Raw genomic sequence first — 20,536 nt, forward strand, 5'->3', positions numbered from 1 at the left:
ACCCCAGATGTATTTCTCCTGGGACAGAGGAGAGCTAGCTCGTGGTGCAGGGAGGGGTATGGCACAGGGCTTTGTTATGGAGCCAGGAATCCTTTCCCCCCCCCCTCTCCTCTTTGCACAGTACAAGTATGTTGATGTACAGGAAAGCTGGAAGGAGGGTGTTTTTAGAGAGGAAGATTTGCTGCTTCTCTCTCATGGTCCATGAGTGGGTATGGTAAAAAGAAATAACCTAGAAAAATGCTTCTTGCAAAGTTACCAGGAAAGACACGAAAAAGAATGAGAAAAATGGAGTTAAATTTCAGTATTAAATACTTGGCTGCAGAAAGTGATAGAAACGTCTATCTTGGGTACAATATTTTCAGATTGCAAGAGTAGGCTGAAGGTTGGATTAAAACCTATAATTCTGCAGACTTAAAGAATTGAGAATCTTTTTGAAACCTTAATTCTTTCATGATGCTGATTTGTGTGAAAAGTTGAGAATTGCAGTAAACCTGGAACTGATAGATAATCAGATTTATTAGCTAATGTGTTCTGTATGAGCAGAAGTGAGATCCCAGATGTGGTGATCATCACTTTTTGAAGTTTCATTGCTGAAGAACCAAGAGCCTGGAGTAGAATGGGTTGGTTTTGAAGGACATATGACATACCCATGGGAGGTGGCAGGAGACAACATATAAGTTGGTTTACAGATGTTGGTAATTTATTGGGTGGGGTGTGAGGCTGTCACCTGCCATTCTGGGAGCATCAGGAATCTCTATTCTTCTATTTCGTAGCAGTTTTCCCATTCAGTGAAGTTTGTAAATGGGTGTGGGTTATCTTTATCCATAGGTTTGAAAAATATATGGAGCAAACATCCCACATGAAATCTAACTGAAACAGGAATTACTTTCTGAAGAATTCTCAGTATATAACATCTCAATTAATTGTCTTTTTGTCTCAACAGGAATGCCCAAGGAAAAGTACGATCCACCTGATCCACGGAGGATGTACACAATTATGTCCTCAGAGGAAGCAGCCAATGGAAAGAAATCACACTGGGCAGAGTTGGAAATAAGTGGTAAGAAACTGAGGCATGGGCCTGAGTTATAAACTCATTGCAAGTAGTATGGGCTGGGACAAGTAGTGTGGAGTGGAGTCACCCACCTTGAAGTGAGCCAGCAGAACACCAGGAGGGCAGCTGCCAGCTTTGGGTGTGAAGAGTGTGGGTTGGGAAAACATGGGGAGCTGTAGGAGAACTAAGCTGGGGCAGGTGGGGAATCCCCTCATGTAGAAAAGTTGTGAAGGTGAGGGTATGGGTGTGAGCTCTTTGTGTTTTAAGAAGATGGAGTGAGTGACAGCATGAATTTAAGATCTGATTTGTCCAAGAGAAGAGCGTGAGGTTGGAGTTGATCTGTAGGTGTGTGTCAGTGATGTACTTACTGTAAGTGATGGAACAGCAATGTGTTAGTCCATGACATAGTTTCTATTGAAGCAGAAATTGTCTGTTTAAAAGCGGTTGTAGATTTTACTTCGTTCTTGAGATTAAAGACAATCCCCAAAGCCTCCAGGATCTGTGCAAGCTTTGAGATACTGTTTGACTCTTGGATCTTTTCTCAAAAATAAGATAATGCTCAGAATTTGTAAGCATGAATTTCAACTGATGTGGGACACTAGTGTCACTTGATTTGTAGAGTAAATCCTGATTTTGCTGCAAAAAGTGTGTTTTACAGGGCAATTCAAGCAAATATCTTCAGAATTAAAAAAAATTTTTATGATGTTTGAAACTTAGGCTGAATTTTGTTTAAATATGGAGGTTCTTTATGAGACTGAAAAAATCGGCATGTGTTATTTCTAAAAGACTGTTCAATAGAGAAATTTATGGAAGAAGGGATAAACATCCAGTTCATCACATTGTGGAGAGTCTTTCCATCCAGTTCATTGAATCTGTGTCTTGCTTCCAGTGGCACGTGCCTTACCACGTGAATGGCATTCTTTACTGAAGGTTACAGATGCAGAAACCCAGTTAAATGCTGCTTCAGGAATCAGCATTATATATCGGCATTAGGCTTGGAATCCTCTTGGACATCTGCTGCTCTGCATAGGAAGTGCATTAAGTGATGGCTCTTTCCTTTCATGCCTGGTAATCTCACTGCAGGCTCATTCCCGCCAAGAGAGGTGGTGCAGGGGAGAGGCTGGATCAGGGATGTGGATTGGAAATCCTGTCAGCTACAAGGGTTTCTTTGATCACAGTCACCTGTTTGCATTGGGGGTGGGGAAGAGGTGTTAATTCAGTTTTAAAAATGCAAAGAACTATTGATTTGTATTTAAAACCTTTCAAAAGGCTTCTTAACGAGCATTAGAGCAGCATCAATCCTTTAAAAGCTGAACTCGTTTGCCTTGCAAAATAAAGCATGCAGTGTTTTTATTAGTTGGTCACACTGTCTTTTCCTTGCAAAATACTTGGCCATCTAATATAAAAAGGCACAAATGTTTTAACTGCTCTCCTTTAAATCGCTGGGCTTTTTTACTGCAGGGTTTTTTACACCCCTCACTTTGTTACAGCTTTACTGGAAATGATACCTGTGTTTAAACCTTTTGCCACCAGGGACTGAGTCCCAGATACACGTGTATCAGTGTAACTTTCCTCAGGCACGAAATATGAATTCTTTTGTTTTGAAGAAAATCATTTAAGGAAAAGAATTCTGAAGTGTGTATGTTGGTATAATATTAACCAGACTGTTCTTAACATCGATGAGTCACAGTGGGATTTCTAAAGTAACTTTTTGCCTTGGACAAACTGGGGTTGATTCTCCTCTTCTAATGCTTTTGGTGTACAGTGAGATGACTTCTGTAAACGAAAAAGGATGTACTCCTTGGGGAAAAAATCTTGGAGAGAAGAAATGTTTTGAGACCTTATGATGATATCTCACATTCCTTGCATGTGGCAATGTAAAAATCTTGATTCTGTCACACAAATCCATGTTTCCACCCTTCAGTTTATACAAAAAATCATACCTTTTTTTTAAATATCTGGCAATAGTTTATGCAGCTTTTAGTTGAATACCAGATGGAAATCCATGTTCTCAACTAAGCATCTTAGTCACCCTAAATATAGTGTTTCTATCTGTTCTTGGCTGGATTAATGCCATAGAATAAAGATTTTTGGTTTGAAAGATGTGCAGAAATAAGGGCCAAAGCTCTTTCGTCTCAAACATAAAGCATAATTGAAAAAAATCTGTTTCTTACACCTCTGGTAATTACTAAATTCATGGTCAGCTAGTAAATATGTCTTGTCTTGTATGAAACTTGAGAAAGATGTTTAAACCTTAAGTATAGATTGGGAAAAACAACATAAGCATCCCTGGCAATACATTATGTTGTCTTGTGCGTTGAAAAATTTTTTATCTATAGAATTGGTGATTAATGGAATTCTCATTGAATAAAATAATAATGATAAAACCCACAACAAAACCCTAACAGAACTTCCTTCAAATGTGTTATTATTGCTTAATCTAAAATGTTCTTTTTTCTCTTCCTTCCTTCCTCAGGGAAAGTGAGAAGCTTAAGTTCATCGTTGTGGACACTGACCCATTTGACAGCTTTGCATCTCAGTGACAATTCCTTATCCCGTATTCCTTCAGACATTGCCAAGCTTCACAATCTGGTATATCTGGACTTGTCCTCTAATAAAATTCGCAGTTTACCAGCAGAGCTCGGAAACATGGTGTCACTCAGGTATGTAAATCTTAACAGGAGTTAAAATTGGTCTTTAATTGTCTTTGTAGCAACAGTTTAAATTTCAGCATAAGTAAGTTCCCCCTTCCTCCCTTCTTATCTGTCTCCTGAATACTTGCTGTGGTCTGTGAAGCTACAGCAGTGCTGGCTTTTCTGTGATCTCCTGTTCCAGTGTATGACAGCACAGAATGAGCCTCAGAAGTGCTTGGTTTGATGGCAGTCACCTATTTTATATTTATCCAAGTCAGGTTTCCTTTCAGGCATTTTCTTCCAGACTCTTTTACAAATCTTTTATCTGGTGTTTTTCTCTCAGAGTAACTGATGCACCAAAAAATTTGCTTTTAACTCATAGTAAGGTAGGAGAGAGGTCAGATTAAACATTTATAATTGTGTTAACTACAGTTTTTTCCTCTTTTCCTCTAATGCATATTTAGTGATTATTCCTAACAATAGTTCTTATTCTGTTTATTGTATAACAATTACAACGTATCTAGTATATCTCCTCCCCACCTTTGCTGTGATGTAACTGCATTCCTGTGCAAACTGGGGAGGAGGAAAAAATGTTCTAAACACAGCTTTTTGATTTTTTTTTTCCCCTTCAATTTTGCAATGCTGAGATGTGCAAAGTTAGCATGGAATGAGAACTCCTTTTGGAATTGAAACATGCATAGTGATGCCTATGCTGATTATGCTTAAGGCTGCAGTATTTCACTTTGTAGAAACACTGTTACGTAAATATATAAATTATTTATATAAGACTAAATATTTGCAGGCAACAGTCTTTGACCCAAAGGAAGAGCTTTATCTTTGGTTTATTAGACAGTTGCCAGTAATTGCTTTCATTGCTGTGAATTTTGAAGACACTTATGAACAGCTTTCTTAAATCCAGAAAGTCTAAAAGTAATGAGAATGTTATTAGAAGTAAAGACCACAATAGAGAAATGGGCTGCCAGCACAGCTTTCATGAAACTGGAAGCAAAGCAAGTTTGTGCATAGAAATATCAGTCATTGCATTTTCTTCTCCTTTAGAGAAGTCTGCTCTGTTGGGGAGGATTAGAGTAGCTGATTAAATTGGTACTAAATGCTCAAATTCCAGAGCAGTTCAAGTCTCAACCCTGGAGGCTGAGCAAAGAGATCCTGCTTTGTGAAGCATAATTGGCAGCTCTGTTTTGTAGTGTGTTGTATAGTTGTTTTCAGCTGTGAAGTAGTCTGTTCTGAGTTCTAGTTCTTTGCATTACTTTTTCTATTAAAAGCAGTTATTAGTAACAGGTTTCTTCCCTTCTTTATCCACTCCTGGGGTATCGTGAGCTATAACCCTAAATTTACTGGAATATTCTCAAATTCATCTTTGTACTTCATTAACATCCTTTCAGTCTTCTTCCTTTTACATTTTTGTAAGTGTAATGCCCATGACATGGAGATGGCTCAGCAGTGTGGAGTCAGCAGGAATGTCAGAAGTCATTACACCTTCTGCCCAGCACTCTTCCCGATTTTTTCTGGCTGTGAGGCTTCAGCTCTTCCAAGTTTCTTTTGAGTAAAGAAGGCTAAATCTTGTGAGATGTGTAGCTAAGGTCTAGGATCACACTAGTTCTCTGTTTATGACCTAAACATAACACTTGAGCCTGGGTCTCTGGATGTGAAAAGCTGTGCATTAATCCCACAGCATTCTCTCTGTCCTCGGTAACTGCAGCTGGTCCGTGGTTGCTTTTCTTTGTGGTGAAGGTGAAGAAAAGCCCATAAGCACATCCTGTGTGATAGTGCACTGCAGGTCTCAGCTGGGCCAGGGTCTTATGTTTCAGGCTGGCTCTTACTGCAGACACTTCCCATGGCTTCTGGGAAGTTGTTCAAACCAACGGTAATTCAATGCTGGGCATTGCTGATATCCTGAGCCACAGAAATCATTTGTGCTCTCACCAGTGAGAACTGATAACAGCTTTTCCAGCTCCCACATATGGAGCTCTGGGTTTGGTCTGTACAGCAGAGCTCACCCAAGGCTCCTTTCATCTCCCTTTTTACTGCAGGTAGTTGAAAAAAAGAGGTGTCAGAGCAGTAGGATTTCTGATCTTTGCAGAAAGAGGAGAAAAAATAAACACTGTAACATGTTATCTTGGAAAGCTCAGCTGTAAAACAGATTCTCTTGACATGCTTGAAAGAACTTGAGTGCACCCTTGGTACGTTTGCAGATGACACAGAGTTGGGTGGAAGTGTCAGTCTGCTGGAGGGTAGGAAGGCCCTGCAGAGGGATCGCTGGACCGAGGCCAGTTGTGTGAGGTTCAATAAGGTGAAGTGCCAGGTCCTGCACTCTGATCACAACAACCCCCTGCAGTGCTCCAGGCTGGAGGAACAGTGTCTGAAAAGCTGCCTGGGGGGAAAGGACCTGGGAGTGCTGTTTGACAGTGGCTGAGCATGAGCCAGTGTGTGCCCAGATGGCCAAGAAAGCCAATGGCATCGTGGCCTGTGTCAGCAGTAGTGTGGCCAGCAGGACCAGGGCAGTGATCATCCCCTTGCACTTGACAATGGTGAGGCCACACCTCGAATCCTGCCTTCAGTTTTGGGCCCCTCACAACAAGAAAGACATTGACAGCTTCAAATGCTGTTATGTAGAAATCTAAAAGAGTTAAGATAATTCTTGGCATCCAGGTTTCCTTTTTTTTTTCTTTTTTTTTCCTTTTTTGTTGCCCAGAAAATACCCTACAAGTCTCTGGGCACCAAGTTGTAAAAACTTCAAAGCAGCAACTTTATATTGACTGTGATTCTATGAAAGTCTTCACTGCTTAGTGGGAATGTATTTGAGAAAGTGAAAAGCTCCTAACAAGTCCATTTACTTTGCTCAATTTGTTGAGATATTAGAATTCAGGACATGAATTCTGTTACTGTCTGTATATTGGTTCTGTCAGTTTAAAAGCACATATTTTGTCTTAACCCTGAAATTATGAAAAGAAAACCACCCAAACCAATGGAAAATTACTGTTGTGAATGACTATTGCATGGTAATGTCAGTTCTAATCATACTGCCACTGGCTTTTTTTCTTATTTGTTTTCAAATAATTTCCCTTTATTTGGTCTTCAGTCACAGCCAAACTGTTTCAGGGTCTGGTTTGTCTGAGCTGTTAGTGCTTCATCACTTGTAGATATTGAAGTGTTTTATTACTGCTAATGTTTGCAAAATGTCTGACTGTTTAAGATAAAGCTCCTTTCCTCTGTACTTTAATAATAGGTGTTTTGTCTGTGTGTGTGTCTGAGTACAGCAGGATTTCCCCAACTATTGCTGTTTAGTCTTTCAATATTGTGGTTTGCAGTATATTGATTCTCTTCTGGTTCAATTGTTGTACTGTACTGCTGCAGACAAATGTTACTCTGTTTTCAGCCCTGTATGATTCTTGCTCTGTCTACAGGGAACTACATTTAAATAACAACCTGTTACGAGTTTTACCTTTTGAGCTGGGAAAACTGTTCCAGTTACAGACTTTGGGTCTGAAAGGTATTACTGCTTTTTTTTTTCTTGGTATCCATGCTTGTTTAGTGATATCACTCTTGTAATGGCTGTAGACTGCCAGTTCATAAAATGTTACTGATTAGCAATCCCAGATGCAGCTACTCACTCCACATTTATAAATACTGTTATTTAGGGATTATTTAGAAAAATAACAAGTTTGGCAAAGCAGTGCACACATAAAGGGGTTTGCTTCTCTTTTTGCAGAGTGAGCAGAAGCTTTCTGTTGCTTGCATAGGGTTTGAATGCAGTGGTGCTTTAACTAAGAAATAGTCTGTAGTTAAATGTAGGTACATCTCGAACCAGAAAGGGAACATGCTTTATACAGCTGCAGGGCACTCTGCTGTTTATGCAAGCACCAATTTAAGTCTTGCCTTTTTTTTTTTTTTGCTCTGAACTGTATGGATTCTAGCTATAAAATTGCTGACCTTGGGCAATTTCAGTCACAAAATCAGGAGCACTGTGGAATATAATACCTCTAAACACTGTTGAGTCTCAAAATCTGTTTTTCTCCCCCTTAAACCTGGGTAATTGCAGTGTGTGTTGTCCATGACAACTCTTGCAATCTGCTTATGTTTGGCAGATGGCAGAGTCTCTGCTCAGATCTGCCTGGCAGATAAACTGATGGTGGATGTTTCACTCACGCTGAGCAGAGGTGGCTCCTGTGTTTGGGCTCATCAGCTCGGCCTGTGTGTTGTGCCACACCAGTTCTTCACTACCCCTTGGTCCAGGGACCACCCCTGGGGGTTCAGTCAGAAGGCAGTCTCAAGAGGGGTTGTAGTAACTTCACTAGAGCTATCCACACATCCAGTGTTTTGTGGGATTGAAGGCTTGAGATCTGAAACCCCAAAATAGTTCATAGTAGGTGTGGTATCTTTTCTCCCAGAGGCCAGCTTTAAACACTGATATGTAAGTTTGTAATGGTTCTGTATATTTTATTCAATATTCCTGTGAATTGGTTTGCAGGAAACCCACTTACACAGGATATTCTGAACCTGTATCAGGAACCAGATGGGACACGAAGGCTACTGAACTATTTGCTTGATAATTTGGCAGGTACTGCAAAAAGAAGTAAGTGATCATTCTTAAAACATTTATTTCTGCTGTGTAAAATATATGTGATTATAATTTGTTGTATCTCTATTTTAAAATGTTCCCATAGTTTCGACAGAACAGCCACCTCCAAGATCTTGGATTATGTTGCAAGAACCAGACCGTACAAGACCAACAGGTACTGTAACACTGGGTTTTCCTTTCTTCTTCCTTTTTTCCTTTTAATCAAAGCTGTTGATCTTTACTGGGAAAAAAAAAAAAATCAGTGCTTAAATTAACCAGTCATCTCTGCAGTGCTGACCAGCCAGCTGAAGTCGTTCTGTCCCAGTTGGAACACCTGTTCCAGATTTACCCATGGTTTACTCTGAAGTAATTTCTTTTTAATTAATGTCCTTCTCACAGGAATTGAAATTGTTGTCCACAATTAGTTAAATAGTGGAATTTTAACAGGCTTAATTTAACACTTGTTGAAGAATAAAAAAATGGAAGAATATAAGCACAATTTCCAAAAAACATAGATTTTTTTTTTTTTAAGTAACCAGTGTGTTATCTTTAACTGCACTTTTCTTGCTGTTGGGTTTCAGGTAACGTTTAATTCTTTACTGATTTTTTTGCTGCATAAATTGTCTAAAATATAGCCCTTTCTATTTACCTGCACACCAAATATTGGTGTATTTCTCAGTTACTGCAGTGATCTCTCTTTCAGGGCTGTTGTACATTACTTTCCCCTGTTGATTTTATTAAGGCAGTTGCTTCAAAGGTCATGCTGTAAATGCAGCTTGTCTTTTGCTGTCACCTGTTTATTTGTTTGTTTTCAAAATGCTGGGCTTTGAAACAATCAGCCCCAGATTGTTTCCTCAATTTTCAGTATCTTCAAACAATGGTCTTGGGTTTTATTTTTCCCATGTTTTAGAGGAGCTCCGAGTAAGCTTCCAGTATCTCATTCTGGTTCAAGTATCTCATTCCTGAAGTGCTTTTGAAAAGCAAACAAACCCCAAAAAAGCAATGAGGCAACCCCCTAAATCCATGCTGCTGGATTACATGTCAAGTTGCCCCAAACTGTCTCATTATTATATTACTCCTATTTCAAAGGAATACAGAGAGTAGATGTTTCGTGTCTTCTGCCTGAATTGTAAGCTTTTCGAGGTGGAAATAGCTGGGGGGTTATTTTGCCTATACCTTTTCTTTGTTTGAAGAGATCCTTAGCCTGCTGTTACAGTTTGTGATGGTAATAATTAAGGTAGATTTTAAAGAATCTTAATTAAAGACTTGCAGACTTTTGTATAGCTGGCAAATATAAGCATTCAGATACACTTACCTTGGTTTGGGTTTTTCACAGTACAGCACCACTTAGCAAAAAATATGTTTGTCTGCTGTTTAGTGCATTAATCATATAAGGGGTAGGGGGTGTTTGTTTCCTAATTAAATGCTAGAAAACAGATGCCAGAAGTCCAGAGTTGTAATTTTTCTCCCTAGAAAGCCTGACAGTTTTTCTCAGCGTAGATAAATACGCTGAGTTTTGGTTGAAACAAATGAGGCACGAATTGATGAATTTGCAGAAGACAAAAGCCAAGAACATAACTGTATAGTTTTTTAATATATCAGTGTGTAATTATTGATTAAAATCACTGTTCTGCAGCCTTGTTCTCTGTCATGTGTTACAACGTCCTCTGTGACAAATATGCCACCCGGCAGCTGTATGGCTATTGTCCATCTTGGGCCTTGAACTGGGAATACAGAAAAAAAGCCATTATGCAGGAAATCCTGAGCTGCAATGCTGACATCATAAGCCTGCAGGTAAAAGATGCACCATTCTTTCTTTTATTCCCATGTGCCGGGTTTCTTCACGTTAAATGTATTTATAGTAAACGTTCTGTTTTCAAAACCTTGTGGAAACAAAAGAAAAAAAGAAGCGATGTTTAGAACATTATTTGTTGCTTGACATCAAAAGAATGCTTTCAGCCCCCGCAGTTGGAATGGGAACCAGCAGCCCCTGATCAAAGAAGTGTACGTGGGGGTGTCTTTGGGCCCGTGTGTGTATGTGGGGCTCTAATTGACACATTTTCAAATAAGAGGCTTGAGATAATCATAACTCGGGGGATTACAGAAATTCATTTATATTTTCTTAAAACAAGGATATTGCTCTCAAATTTGCATTCTCTGATGCACTTAATTCCTAGATTTCTTTTTTCCCTTAAATCTAATTTGAAAGTGATTTACACTTCTGAAGAGTCTAAATAATATCAGTCTTCTGTGTTTTGCTAACAGTACGTTCATGCTGTTCTGCCTTATTTTACAGGAGGTTGAAACGGAACAGTACTACAGCTTTTTCCTGGTAGAATTGAAAGAACGTGGCTATAATGGATTCTTCAGTCCAAAATCTAGAGCTAGGACAATGTCAGAACAGGAAAGAAAACATGTTGATGGTTGTGCAATATTTTTCAAAACAGAAAAGTAAGTGATGTGTTTTGCAAAACCTTCTGTTGTCTCTTGCTGTCTTTCACATAATTTCTCAGGTCAGTCTATAGCTCAAACAGTTTGGCATTAATTGCACTTTTGTAGCCATGCAGGGTTTCTTGCAGAGCAGTCCTACCCCTAGAAGGAGTGGTCTGTGTGAGAGAAATCATTCTGTGTAGAATTAGCAGTAAAATATTTTACCTTGAAGTTTTCTTTTAAGGTGAAATTTCATTTTGTTTGAGCAGTGCTGGTCTGGGAGTTCACTAAATTATACTAAAATTGTTGGGTGTCTGTGTCCCAAGCATTAGGTGGTAATAATAAAAAAGAAGAAATTAATGAAAAATGAAGCAAATTTTCTTGGGTTTTTTTTTTTGAGTAAAGGAATTTATAATTCCCCAAATTGCTGAAATAAGACCTCAGATGGCATTGACTTTTTGATGTATTAGGCTTCTGGTAAATTGAAAGACAAAGCACTTGGTATCACTCCATGCTTCTGTAGAAAAAAGTAATCAATTAAGAGCTGTAGATACTGGTTGTATGATATTGCACTTACACAGCTGTTTGGATTTGAGGGTAGTAATGTCCCTTGCATTCCTGTGTGTCCACAATTAAGTGCAGGTGCCAGTTTTGATGCCAAGTGGCTTATTAAAATTATTTAGTCCCTCTCTATTAAACCTGTATCTTTGACCTCAAAACTGATGCAGAATTAAAAACAAGGTTGACTTTTTTTATAGTGTCTCAATAAAATCTTTTAATTGAAACTAAAGTAGTATAAAATACATGAAAATTGCTAGGAAAACTATATCCCTTGATTTCAGTTTAGGATTTTATGAACTGATGTGACTGGCTGAGACTTTCACATCATAAACATGTTTGAGATTCAATCAAAAGGTGAATTATCTATAACGTTTCCTACTGTATCTGGCTGCTGAAAAAAGTATACATGATGTTTTTTCTTTCAGATTTACTTTGGTTCAAAAACATACTGTTGAGTTCAATCAACTAGCAATGGCAAACTCAGAAGGGTCAGAAGCTATGCTGAACAGAGTTATGACAAAAGATAACATTGGAGTTGCTGTACTGCTAGAACTGCGAAAGGAATTGATAGAAATGTCATGTAAGTCCCATTTAATTTATTTTTTAGAATAGATTGTAAATGAAAAAATTGACTTTTGTCATGGTAAACAAGAGAAACTAGGTTCTGCAGGTGAATATGGCTTGGCACATTGTATGTTCAGACAAATTTATTCCCAAAGGAGATTTGGGGAAAAGTCACATTGTTTAAATTATGAAGATTTTTTTCCCCCCACTTATATTTTTTAAGGAAAAAAAACTATAAAGGCTTGAGTTTGAGTGATTTTGTTGTTGGTTTTTTGGTGGTGGTTTTTTTCCCTTGAAGTTTATAAGTATCAAAGAATTGGTGGTGTTAGTTCTGTGTATCTGCATCATTTTAGCTTGTTATTTTCTTTCTGTTGTCATACAACCTGTTTGTTCTGCCCTGTCATTCTTAATTTAGGAAATGTAAATTGGCTTTATAAGTATCGCAGTGGGAACCTATAAATATAACCTGTGTTATATTTATCGAAATGATATTCTGTTAATTCAGATTCTAACAAACAAGCCTTTTAAAAAACACTTGTAGCAAGAGAGGTAACTTAGAATGTGAATAACTTAGAATTCAGAGCTCACTGCCTAATAAGATATGAGCAGTGCCTGTTTACTGTCACAGCCTGAGGAAAACATGTAATTTTTTAGAACAACACTATTTGCCTGTAATTAGATTATCTGTTATTTATGTTAATTCACAGCATTCTTGGGTACATAAGCTTCACATGTAACAAGATGGTTGATCCGCTAATGGTCTTGAAAGTGAAATATCATTCCTAATGCTTTACATCCACTAAAACACTTGGTAGATATAAGAGGACTTGTCTGACCCTCTTGATTTAAATGGTATTAACCCTCTTGAAGTCATACTGGTATTTTATGGTTTTGGTTCCCTCAAACATTTTGTTTAAACTTCAGTAATACTGTTTTCTGTTGCCGACCATGTAAAGTAAATAACTGATTTTAAATTTTAGCTGGAAAGCCACATCTTGGGATGGAAAAGCAGCTAGTTCTTGTAGCTAATGCTCATATGCATTGGGACCCAGATTATTCTGATGTGAAGCTGGTTCAGACTATGATGTTCCTGTCCGAGGTAAAGAACATTATTGATAAAGCTTCTCGTAGTCTCAAACCTGGTGTTTCGGGAGAACTTGGAACCATTCCACTTGTACTGTGTGCAGATCTCAATTCTCTACCAGACTCTGGTAAGAGTTCTATTTCTTATTCTTTAAACTGTTTCAAGTGTGTAACAATTTAAAGTTCTTGCTTTTTTAAAGGAGTTTTCAACTTAGAGAATGCATTGTTTGATAATATAAGCTCTAGAGCTACTATGAGAATAGAAGTAAGAGAGAGAAGGTAAAACTGTTTAATTTGTGAGTGACCTTATTGTTATGCAGTAGTATAGCTATGTCAGGTCTTACAGAAGCATTTCCACTATTATCTTAAAATACAGGAATGGAAAGGAAAAAAATATCTTCCAGAAATAACTGGAAACATGAATGTGTTGCTGATAATTGGGCTTTCTTAATTGTAAGTGTGAGAAGATAATTTCTTATCTTTAAAGTTACCACCATACAATCATTTTTTGTAGCTCCATTTTTTTGTAGAGCTTCTAAAATTCAGTATATCCCCTTCAGACAGGGACTCTTCAGAGCTCTTTTTTAACAGGGAACTTTTTTTTTTTTACTTGGTGGTAACTTCATAAAATGCAAGAGAAGAACAGATTCAGTGATTGCCACCTTGGCTTCCTCAGGTACCCAGCTGAAGTGCTGAACTCAAGAGCCATCCTTCCTTTCTTATTGATGGTTGTTCAATGTAATAATCTCCATTCTTGGTCCCCTTTCCTTCGGGCTTCATCTTGGCAACTCTTAACATCTGTTAGGGTTGAGAGGAGCAGTTACTGCTCAGCAGGACTGGAAATTTAATTCTTTTTGATCCCAGGAAGCCCAATATCTCTAGTGGTGATTGCAGTTCACGTGTCTCATTGTCTTCAGAACAATGAACTGCTTCTTTTACCTGCCAGAATATCAACACAGTTATTCTGAAACTGAGGCACAGTCACAGTTTTCCATGACACAAGTCTTGTCCATTTGGCTTTGCAACCCCTTTAAAGTTAACTTTATTTGAAGTAGAGTTTCAGAAGTTGGCTCTTTTGCAAAAGTTTAGCTGAAGAACATTGAAGGACAGGACCTGAGCATAGAAGCAAGGAGAGAAGGAAGCTGACTGCCTAGCACTGATAGAATTTTACTTCTGAATTTTTCATCTTCCCTTTCCCAACCTATTCCTTATTAACCTTCTCATTTTTTTCTAATCAAAGCACGCCTCATTATTTTAGATGACATTTACTCATGATATACATTGTCCTGTAATATTTTAAAAGAAATACTGTTAACTGTATTGTGTACATGTTAAGGTTTTGCTTATATAAAGCATAATGTTGCATGTATGACTTCAAGAACCTAAACACACTTATTTACTGAGTGACTGTTAATCCCTTCCTGTGTCTACGTGTGTCTCTTAATAGGTGTCGTTGAGTACTTGAGCACTGGCGGAGTGGAAACAAACCACAAAGATTTTAAGGAACTGAGATACAATGAAAGTCTCACTAACTTCAGCTGTAATGGAAAAAATGGGACAACAAATGGAAGAATTACACATGGTTTCAAGTTGAAGAGTGCCTATGAGAATGGTCTAATGCCTTACACAAATTACACATTTGACTTCAAGGTAAGGACTTGGCTGGTATTTCGGAAAAGTTTTTTCCAGTTTTAAGTGTAACTAATGTGATTTGCTGTATGAAGTTTAACAAGTAAGTTAATCTGTTGGTGCAGCTAACTAGATTCACCAAGTTTATATTTAAAACATAGCAAACTAGAATGCCCAACACTTTGGTCTCCTGGAAACCAGATTTTCCTTTTTAGTAACTTGCAATAGATTTGCAAGAATTGGAAATTCTTGCCGTTAACCTTCCCTGTAAACAGTATTTTAATACCCCAAGCTAAATGACACAGTACAACAGGAGCACTTAAGCTGTTAACTGCAAGGAAATAATCCATGTTGCTTCTGGAAAACTCTCAGTTCTCTGTTGCCCAGTGAAAACAAGGATGGCTTTTTTCCTCCTCAAAACCAGAGCCAAATGGGATTTGAAGCTCTGTAGGAGGTTGGAAATTACAACCCACAGAAGTACAGCAGAAGTGATACAGGGTGGGCTTTTCTTTTGTTCTCCTAATCTATATTGAGCAACCCATGGGATATAGGAAGAAGAAATCTAAACTGATGATGTGCTATAGAGAAGGAATGGGGTATTTCAGTTACCAGTAACACTGAGCTCACCTCTTGTTTGGGAGAATAACTTTAGTCATGGATAAACACTAACAATGTTTTTTTTCCCCTCTTGTTTTAGGGTATTATTGATTACATCTTCTACTCTAAACCTCAGCTAAACATACTTGGCATTCTTGGACCTTTGGATCATCATTGGTTAATAGAGAACAATATAAGTGGTTGTCCACATCCACTCATCCCTTCTGACCACTTCTCACTTTTTGCACAACTGGAGCTTTTGCTGCCTTTCCTGCCTCCTGTAAATGGAATCCATCTCCCTGGCAGGAGGTAGTCAAATACATTTTAGAGGGCAACCTCAATCTAACTTGTACAATTGTAAAATCTGAATATAGAGGAGTGAGGTATGGCCAACAGGGATTTTTTTTTCTTAATAATCTTAATCTTAAATCTAATTATTTGCTAAAGACATAGTAAAAGCCAGGTGCTATCAACAGACACAATTCTGAGCCCAATATACTTTGTATACTGTTCGACAGCGATCGGTGCATTTGCACCTTTCTTTAATACGTTACAATTAACCTTCCTGTTTCTTTTATCCAACGTGACATTTTCATGCCTTGAAATAGGGAATTGTTATACAGTGTATTCTCTTTGCACAGTTATCTGTAGCACTACTTTTTTGAGGCCAGTAGGAACATCCACAGAACATTCTCCGTACTTCACTCCCTCCTTTTTCAGACTTGTTTGTAAAATATAGAATTTGAATTTAGCCTTTATTGATTGTATATGAACAACAGAAAACCTGATTTATGAGATTTTGTACTTTAAAAAAAAAAGAAAATTCAGATTTGGAAAATGATTGTATTGTAAACTAAGGCTAAATTTTTATCTGTTTTCATGTGTTATAAAGGCCAGCTTGTAAAAGAGGTTGTCACAGGTTTTCTCTGCTAGTGATTTGCACTGTTAGGGTTTCGTTAGCCCTTTTATACTACTTTTTATGTTCAATTGAGAACGTTGCTTTCAAAATCCAAACCTATAAAATCTTAATACCTTACAGAGATAACTAAATACATTCTGTCTATTTCTGATTTAAAAAAAAAAAAAGAGAGAAAAGCATAGAGTTCTCGCAGAACAGATAAGCTAAGCAGTGAATATAAGTAGACCTGTATGGATTGAAAGTTATTGCTGATGTGTATACACTCAGATATTTTTCTCATCTCTAACTTTTGAAGTAAAATCTAGGGATACTTGTGTACAGCTTCTTCATTTCTGTTTTAAATATTTGTCCTATCTCCACTGTGCCTGCTTAAATTTGTTCTCAACTAGCACTGCCTGTGCATGCAGAGAGATCCTGTGCATCCTCTTTTATTTTTTTAAATAATGTTAACACTTGTGAAAATTTTATGAAGATACTTTTGTATAAGCTGTGGCATCTTTTTTTCCTTTGTGAAGCATTGAATATCACACTTTGGAACATGTTCAGGTTATGGGTACACAGTTTCTAGCTTCTAATGCCCATGCACTGCTTCTTTCAGTGTCATTGCACAGTGCCGTTTTTCCCACTAAGAATTACTATCATGTGGATTCTCTTTCGTTTCAGTGTGTTCCTCAGTTTCAGAAAGTATAATTCCTTGAAGATACAAACCTAGCCCTACATTTTCTATTAATGAAGCAGTGTAAAATAAATGCATTTTCAATACAGGTCCCAAAGACAATTCTTCAGATCATTTTTTTTAAAGTGACCAAGTCTTATTTTAAAGTGTCAAGCAAGACTGAAGTTCTGGTGTACCCTCAGTGCCATTTGTGTCATGAAGCCAAGTATGTAACAGCTTACAAATTTAACTTGTCTATTTCTATCCTAAAAGGGAGAATTTATCGTCTCCTTAAACTAATACAACTTGAATAATCAATGTAAAAAAAAAAATAAATAAAGGAGATAGAGAGCTTGGTCTTAAACAGCTTTTGTTTCAGCTGCGGGCAGGGAAGCAAAAGGACACTGAGCATTAAGAGAAAACTTTCTAAATATTGTGAATTTTTTTATATATAAGAGAGTGAATTGGTAATAATGATTCAAAATTTTATTGAAAAGTAGTCAGCACACAAGTGTGCTCAAACCGTTCTGTTTTAAGCTCAAAGTGAAAATTGCAAACAGTTCGGATGTGTAAAATGTACATTTTAAAATTTCAATAGGAGAAATCTTGATCTTGAATCCTTGTCTGGGACCTGATCTCTTGGGGTTATTTTGTTTTGGTTTTAGTTGTAAAAACACCAAACATGTCCAGTTTATAATCAGTACATTGAAATGCTGGTAGTATTGCTGTAGTAGACTTAATGCGTAGTGTTATTTTTTTTCTGTTTGTTTTTTGGGGTTTTTTTGTAAAGTGTGAATAAAAGGTGTTATACTCATGTTTCCTTAATGATGTCTTGGTAATGTACATCATGACAATTTCCAGTAATGATGAGCCAATTTAGCTTGTCAGACTAAGCAAACTATTTTTCTTTTCTGATTATCTGGATTGTGTAAGGAGTCCAGAAAGCTTTACAGAAGGGGAAGGGAAGCACTTACTCATTTTGTATTTTTAGAGGGGGATAATTTACTTTATTAGATGCTGGAGCTTGAGTGCACTTGTTAGATTCTAAAGGTTTGAGCTTTATCCAGTATGTGTTCTCCTCTATTGCTTAGTCTTAAAAAATATTTGGATTTATGACAGCATGTGAAAATATGGCCCCTTGTGCTTTTGGAGACACAACTGTTCCTGCTGAGTCACCTTATGGTCTAAGGGTCCATTTGAATAACTGTTTCCTCCAGCTTTTTTATACTGTCCATCAGGTCCTGATTGAAAACCCACTGAATCCACTGAAGACACTCCTTTGACTTCACTGGGTTTTAACTGGACTGCAGCTGTGACTCGGGGGCTGAAGGAAGGAAGGAGAAATGTTTTGAATATAGGGAAAGACCAGATGGCACCAAACCAGAGCTGAGATTAACTTTGTCAAACAATCTTTCAAAGAAAACATGTTCTTGTGTCAAACAAATCTAACTCAAAAGTCTCAATTTCCAGCTATAACATAGAATAAGGCAATAAACCGTGTCTTCACAAAATCAAAATGTTTGCTTCATAGTTTTTAACATGCAATGGTTATTTGCAATATTTTTATTCAAGGTGGTTTTGGGTGTTGCCATAATTGTACCTTCAGTGTTCTTGTTGTAAAAGCACATACAGCAAAAGTCACAGAACATCCTTGGGGTTGAAAGGATTTATTTAGGTTAGACCAGGCTTTTTTCCACTTAAAGTACACTCTGCCATATCTTGTCTAGTTTTATTTACATTTACCAAGAATTCTGGGTGTCAAAAGTGTAAATTGAAATATACCTTTAACTAAAAGAATTGATTAGAGTACAAGACTAATACCACAAGTTACTGCTTTTATCATAACACAAATAGGGGGGAAAGGAGCATATAAGTTGGTGCAAGTTGTAATTATTTTGTCCTTTTAGCAGCTTTAAATTAAAAAAAAAGGTAAAATTGGCTAGCATTTGACAGAACTATTTTGAGAACATTGTATGCATCTTTGATGTAACTGTAGCAAGTCTCTCAAGGTAGTTTTTTTTTTTAGAGCAGGCTTAGAAAATACCTTATGCTTTGCTTTTTCAGCCACACAAAACCTGTATGAAAGACAAAATAATTGCAACACCATTGGGGGGGGAGAAAACTAATTACACTGTAAAACTTTAAAAAAGTTCAGTTAACCGCTTCAGTAGCAAGCCTTTCTCATTCAGCCAGACACAGTATTTTTTAGTATGTTAACTGCTATTCTTTTCCTTTGGTTGCATAAATTTGTAACACTTAAGTGTCTTGGTATGTTTAAGTAGTGTCTAAAATAGAATATCTTAGTCTTTATTCACAGTACTTCTGTATAATGTGTAATGCACTGGACTAACTCTTGTTTACCATTCATGTAACAAAAACCAGCACATTATCTGCACTAAGCTCAAAGAATGTTGCATTTGTCTATAGGCAGCTCTTCAATAAGATAAATGGGAAACTGAATATGGTCTGATGGTAAACAAGGGCTTTTACTGTTCTCTTCAGTGGAACTTTCTTCTTGGTCAAATTTTAACTAGTTAGTATTATATTTATATACAGGGTCTTCTTTTTCTTTACCAATGTATTTTCCTACTCATAGCTGACCAATAAATCCAATATCTGTTTCAAACCTTCTTGAAGTCTAATTCATATTTTAACTTGATTCCTAAAGCTTTTCCTGAAGAGTTGCACATACAGCCAAAGTAAGTGAAGTGTGAGAAGGTATAGTGGAAGCATGTAAGGAACTGGAGGATCCTAGAAATATTTTTCCTGTACTTTCTGTTACTTTCTAGATCTGCAGACCAGAACTCTGCTCAGATCAGTTGGGTTTGGTTTGCAAAGTGAAGGCGTGCGTGATCAGCAGTGAGCTTGTGGAAAACCCCTGTCCAAACCTACTCAGATCTCAACCCTGTGGCCATCTTCTGACCTTCCCAGGTCAGTCAGGAAGGTCAGTTTTGCAGTGGAGATCCACAGGTTTTGTCTGGGTCCTGTAAGACCCCCCTTCCTTCCTTCCTCTTCCACTCCAGAAAGCACAAAGTAGCCTTGGGGTCTGACAGCGGGAAGGGATTCATTAATTTACCACGGAAGGGGAACAAATTGAATATTTCTTCCATATTCTTTTTCAGAAATCAGAGTCCACTAACTCTTGTCTTTAGTTTATTTTAATCCCACAGTCTTTGGCAGGGGGTGCTTCTGCATCAGTGTCTGTGTAACACTGCAGACCCTTGTGTTTGATGTGATGATCCCCTCACTGGCAGCAGCAAACAACAAACACCTGAGCACACAAGACCCCTCCCTGGTCCTGCAGCGTTCAGGATGTTGCTGCTGCTTTGCTACGAAAAATAAATGATCTAGTTCAGCGTTCCCATGAATACCACAGGCCCCAGAGTTTTCAGCTGGTTTGTAGGTTTGAAATGTGCTATCTTGAAGCAACTGTAAATCCCCAGCAGTGTGATGAGTCCATTGCAGATTCAGCAATGATTTCTCTTTGGTTTTGTCTCATGGGTGAGATGTTAATTCCTGTCACATTTGCAGGGTTGCCACTAGATGGTGTGGGAAACACAGGCTTCACCAGCACACAGCATGAAGGGAGTGGAGTGCCATCCACGGAGTGTGGCTTGTAGAATTTTTCTTAAGAGTATTTTTGGGAATTCAGGCCCAGGAATGAATCTTTTCCAGTGGCAGCAGTTGGTTTGGTAACATCCACACCAAATAAGTATGGGAGTTATAAATCCAGCTGTCATGATGGGAATGAAAAACACCTACTTGGTCCTCAGTGATAAAATCATTCTGTAGGGCCTTTGCTTGCTGCATTTAATCTACTTAATGTTACGTTTTT

General features: G+C 37.7%; 1 protein-coding gene across 2 annotated transcripts; it reads left to right on the forward strand.

The window, feature by feature from the left end:
* Positions 1-421: 421 nt before the first annotated feature.
* On the forward strand, positions 422-19,331 carry CNOT6 (CCR4-NOT transcription complex subunit 6). Of its 2 annotated transcripts, none has more exons than XM_039384272.1 (11): positions 422-1,057; positions 3,528-3,714; positions 7,110-7,195; positions 8,174-8,278; positions 8,370-8,438; positions 9,900-10,057; positions 10,560-10,714; positions 11,680-11,834; positions 12,799-13,029; positions 14,349-14,551; positions 15,228-19,331. In XM_039384272.1, exons 1-11 carry the CDS (start codon positions 946-948, stop codon positions 15,438-15,440), a joined length of 1,674 nt encoding a protein of 557 aa, XP_039240206.1. In that variant the 5' UTR covers positions 422-945; the 3' UTR covers positions 15,441-19,331. The 2 variants fall into 2 exon arrangements, with proteins under 2 accessions (XP_039240206.1, XP_039240207.1); XM_039384273.1 differs by having other exon boundaries at positions 928-1,057; positions 8,174-8,263.
* The last annotated feature ends 1,205 nt before the right edge of the window (positions 19,332-20,536 follow it).

Source organism: Pipra filicauda, unplaced genomic scaffold, assembly GCF_003945595.2.
Source record: "Pipra filicauda isolate LSUMZ 115617 unplaced genomic scaffold, ASM394559v2 scaffold344_size1527164_pilon, whole genome shotgun sequence".
NCBI classification, from domain to species: Eukaryota; Metazoa; Chordata; class Aves; order Passeriformes; family Pipridae; genus Pipra; species Pipra filicauda.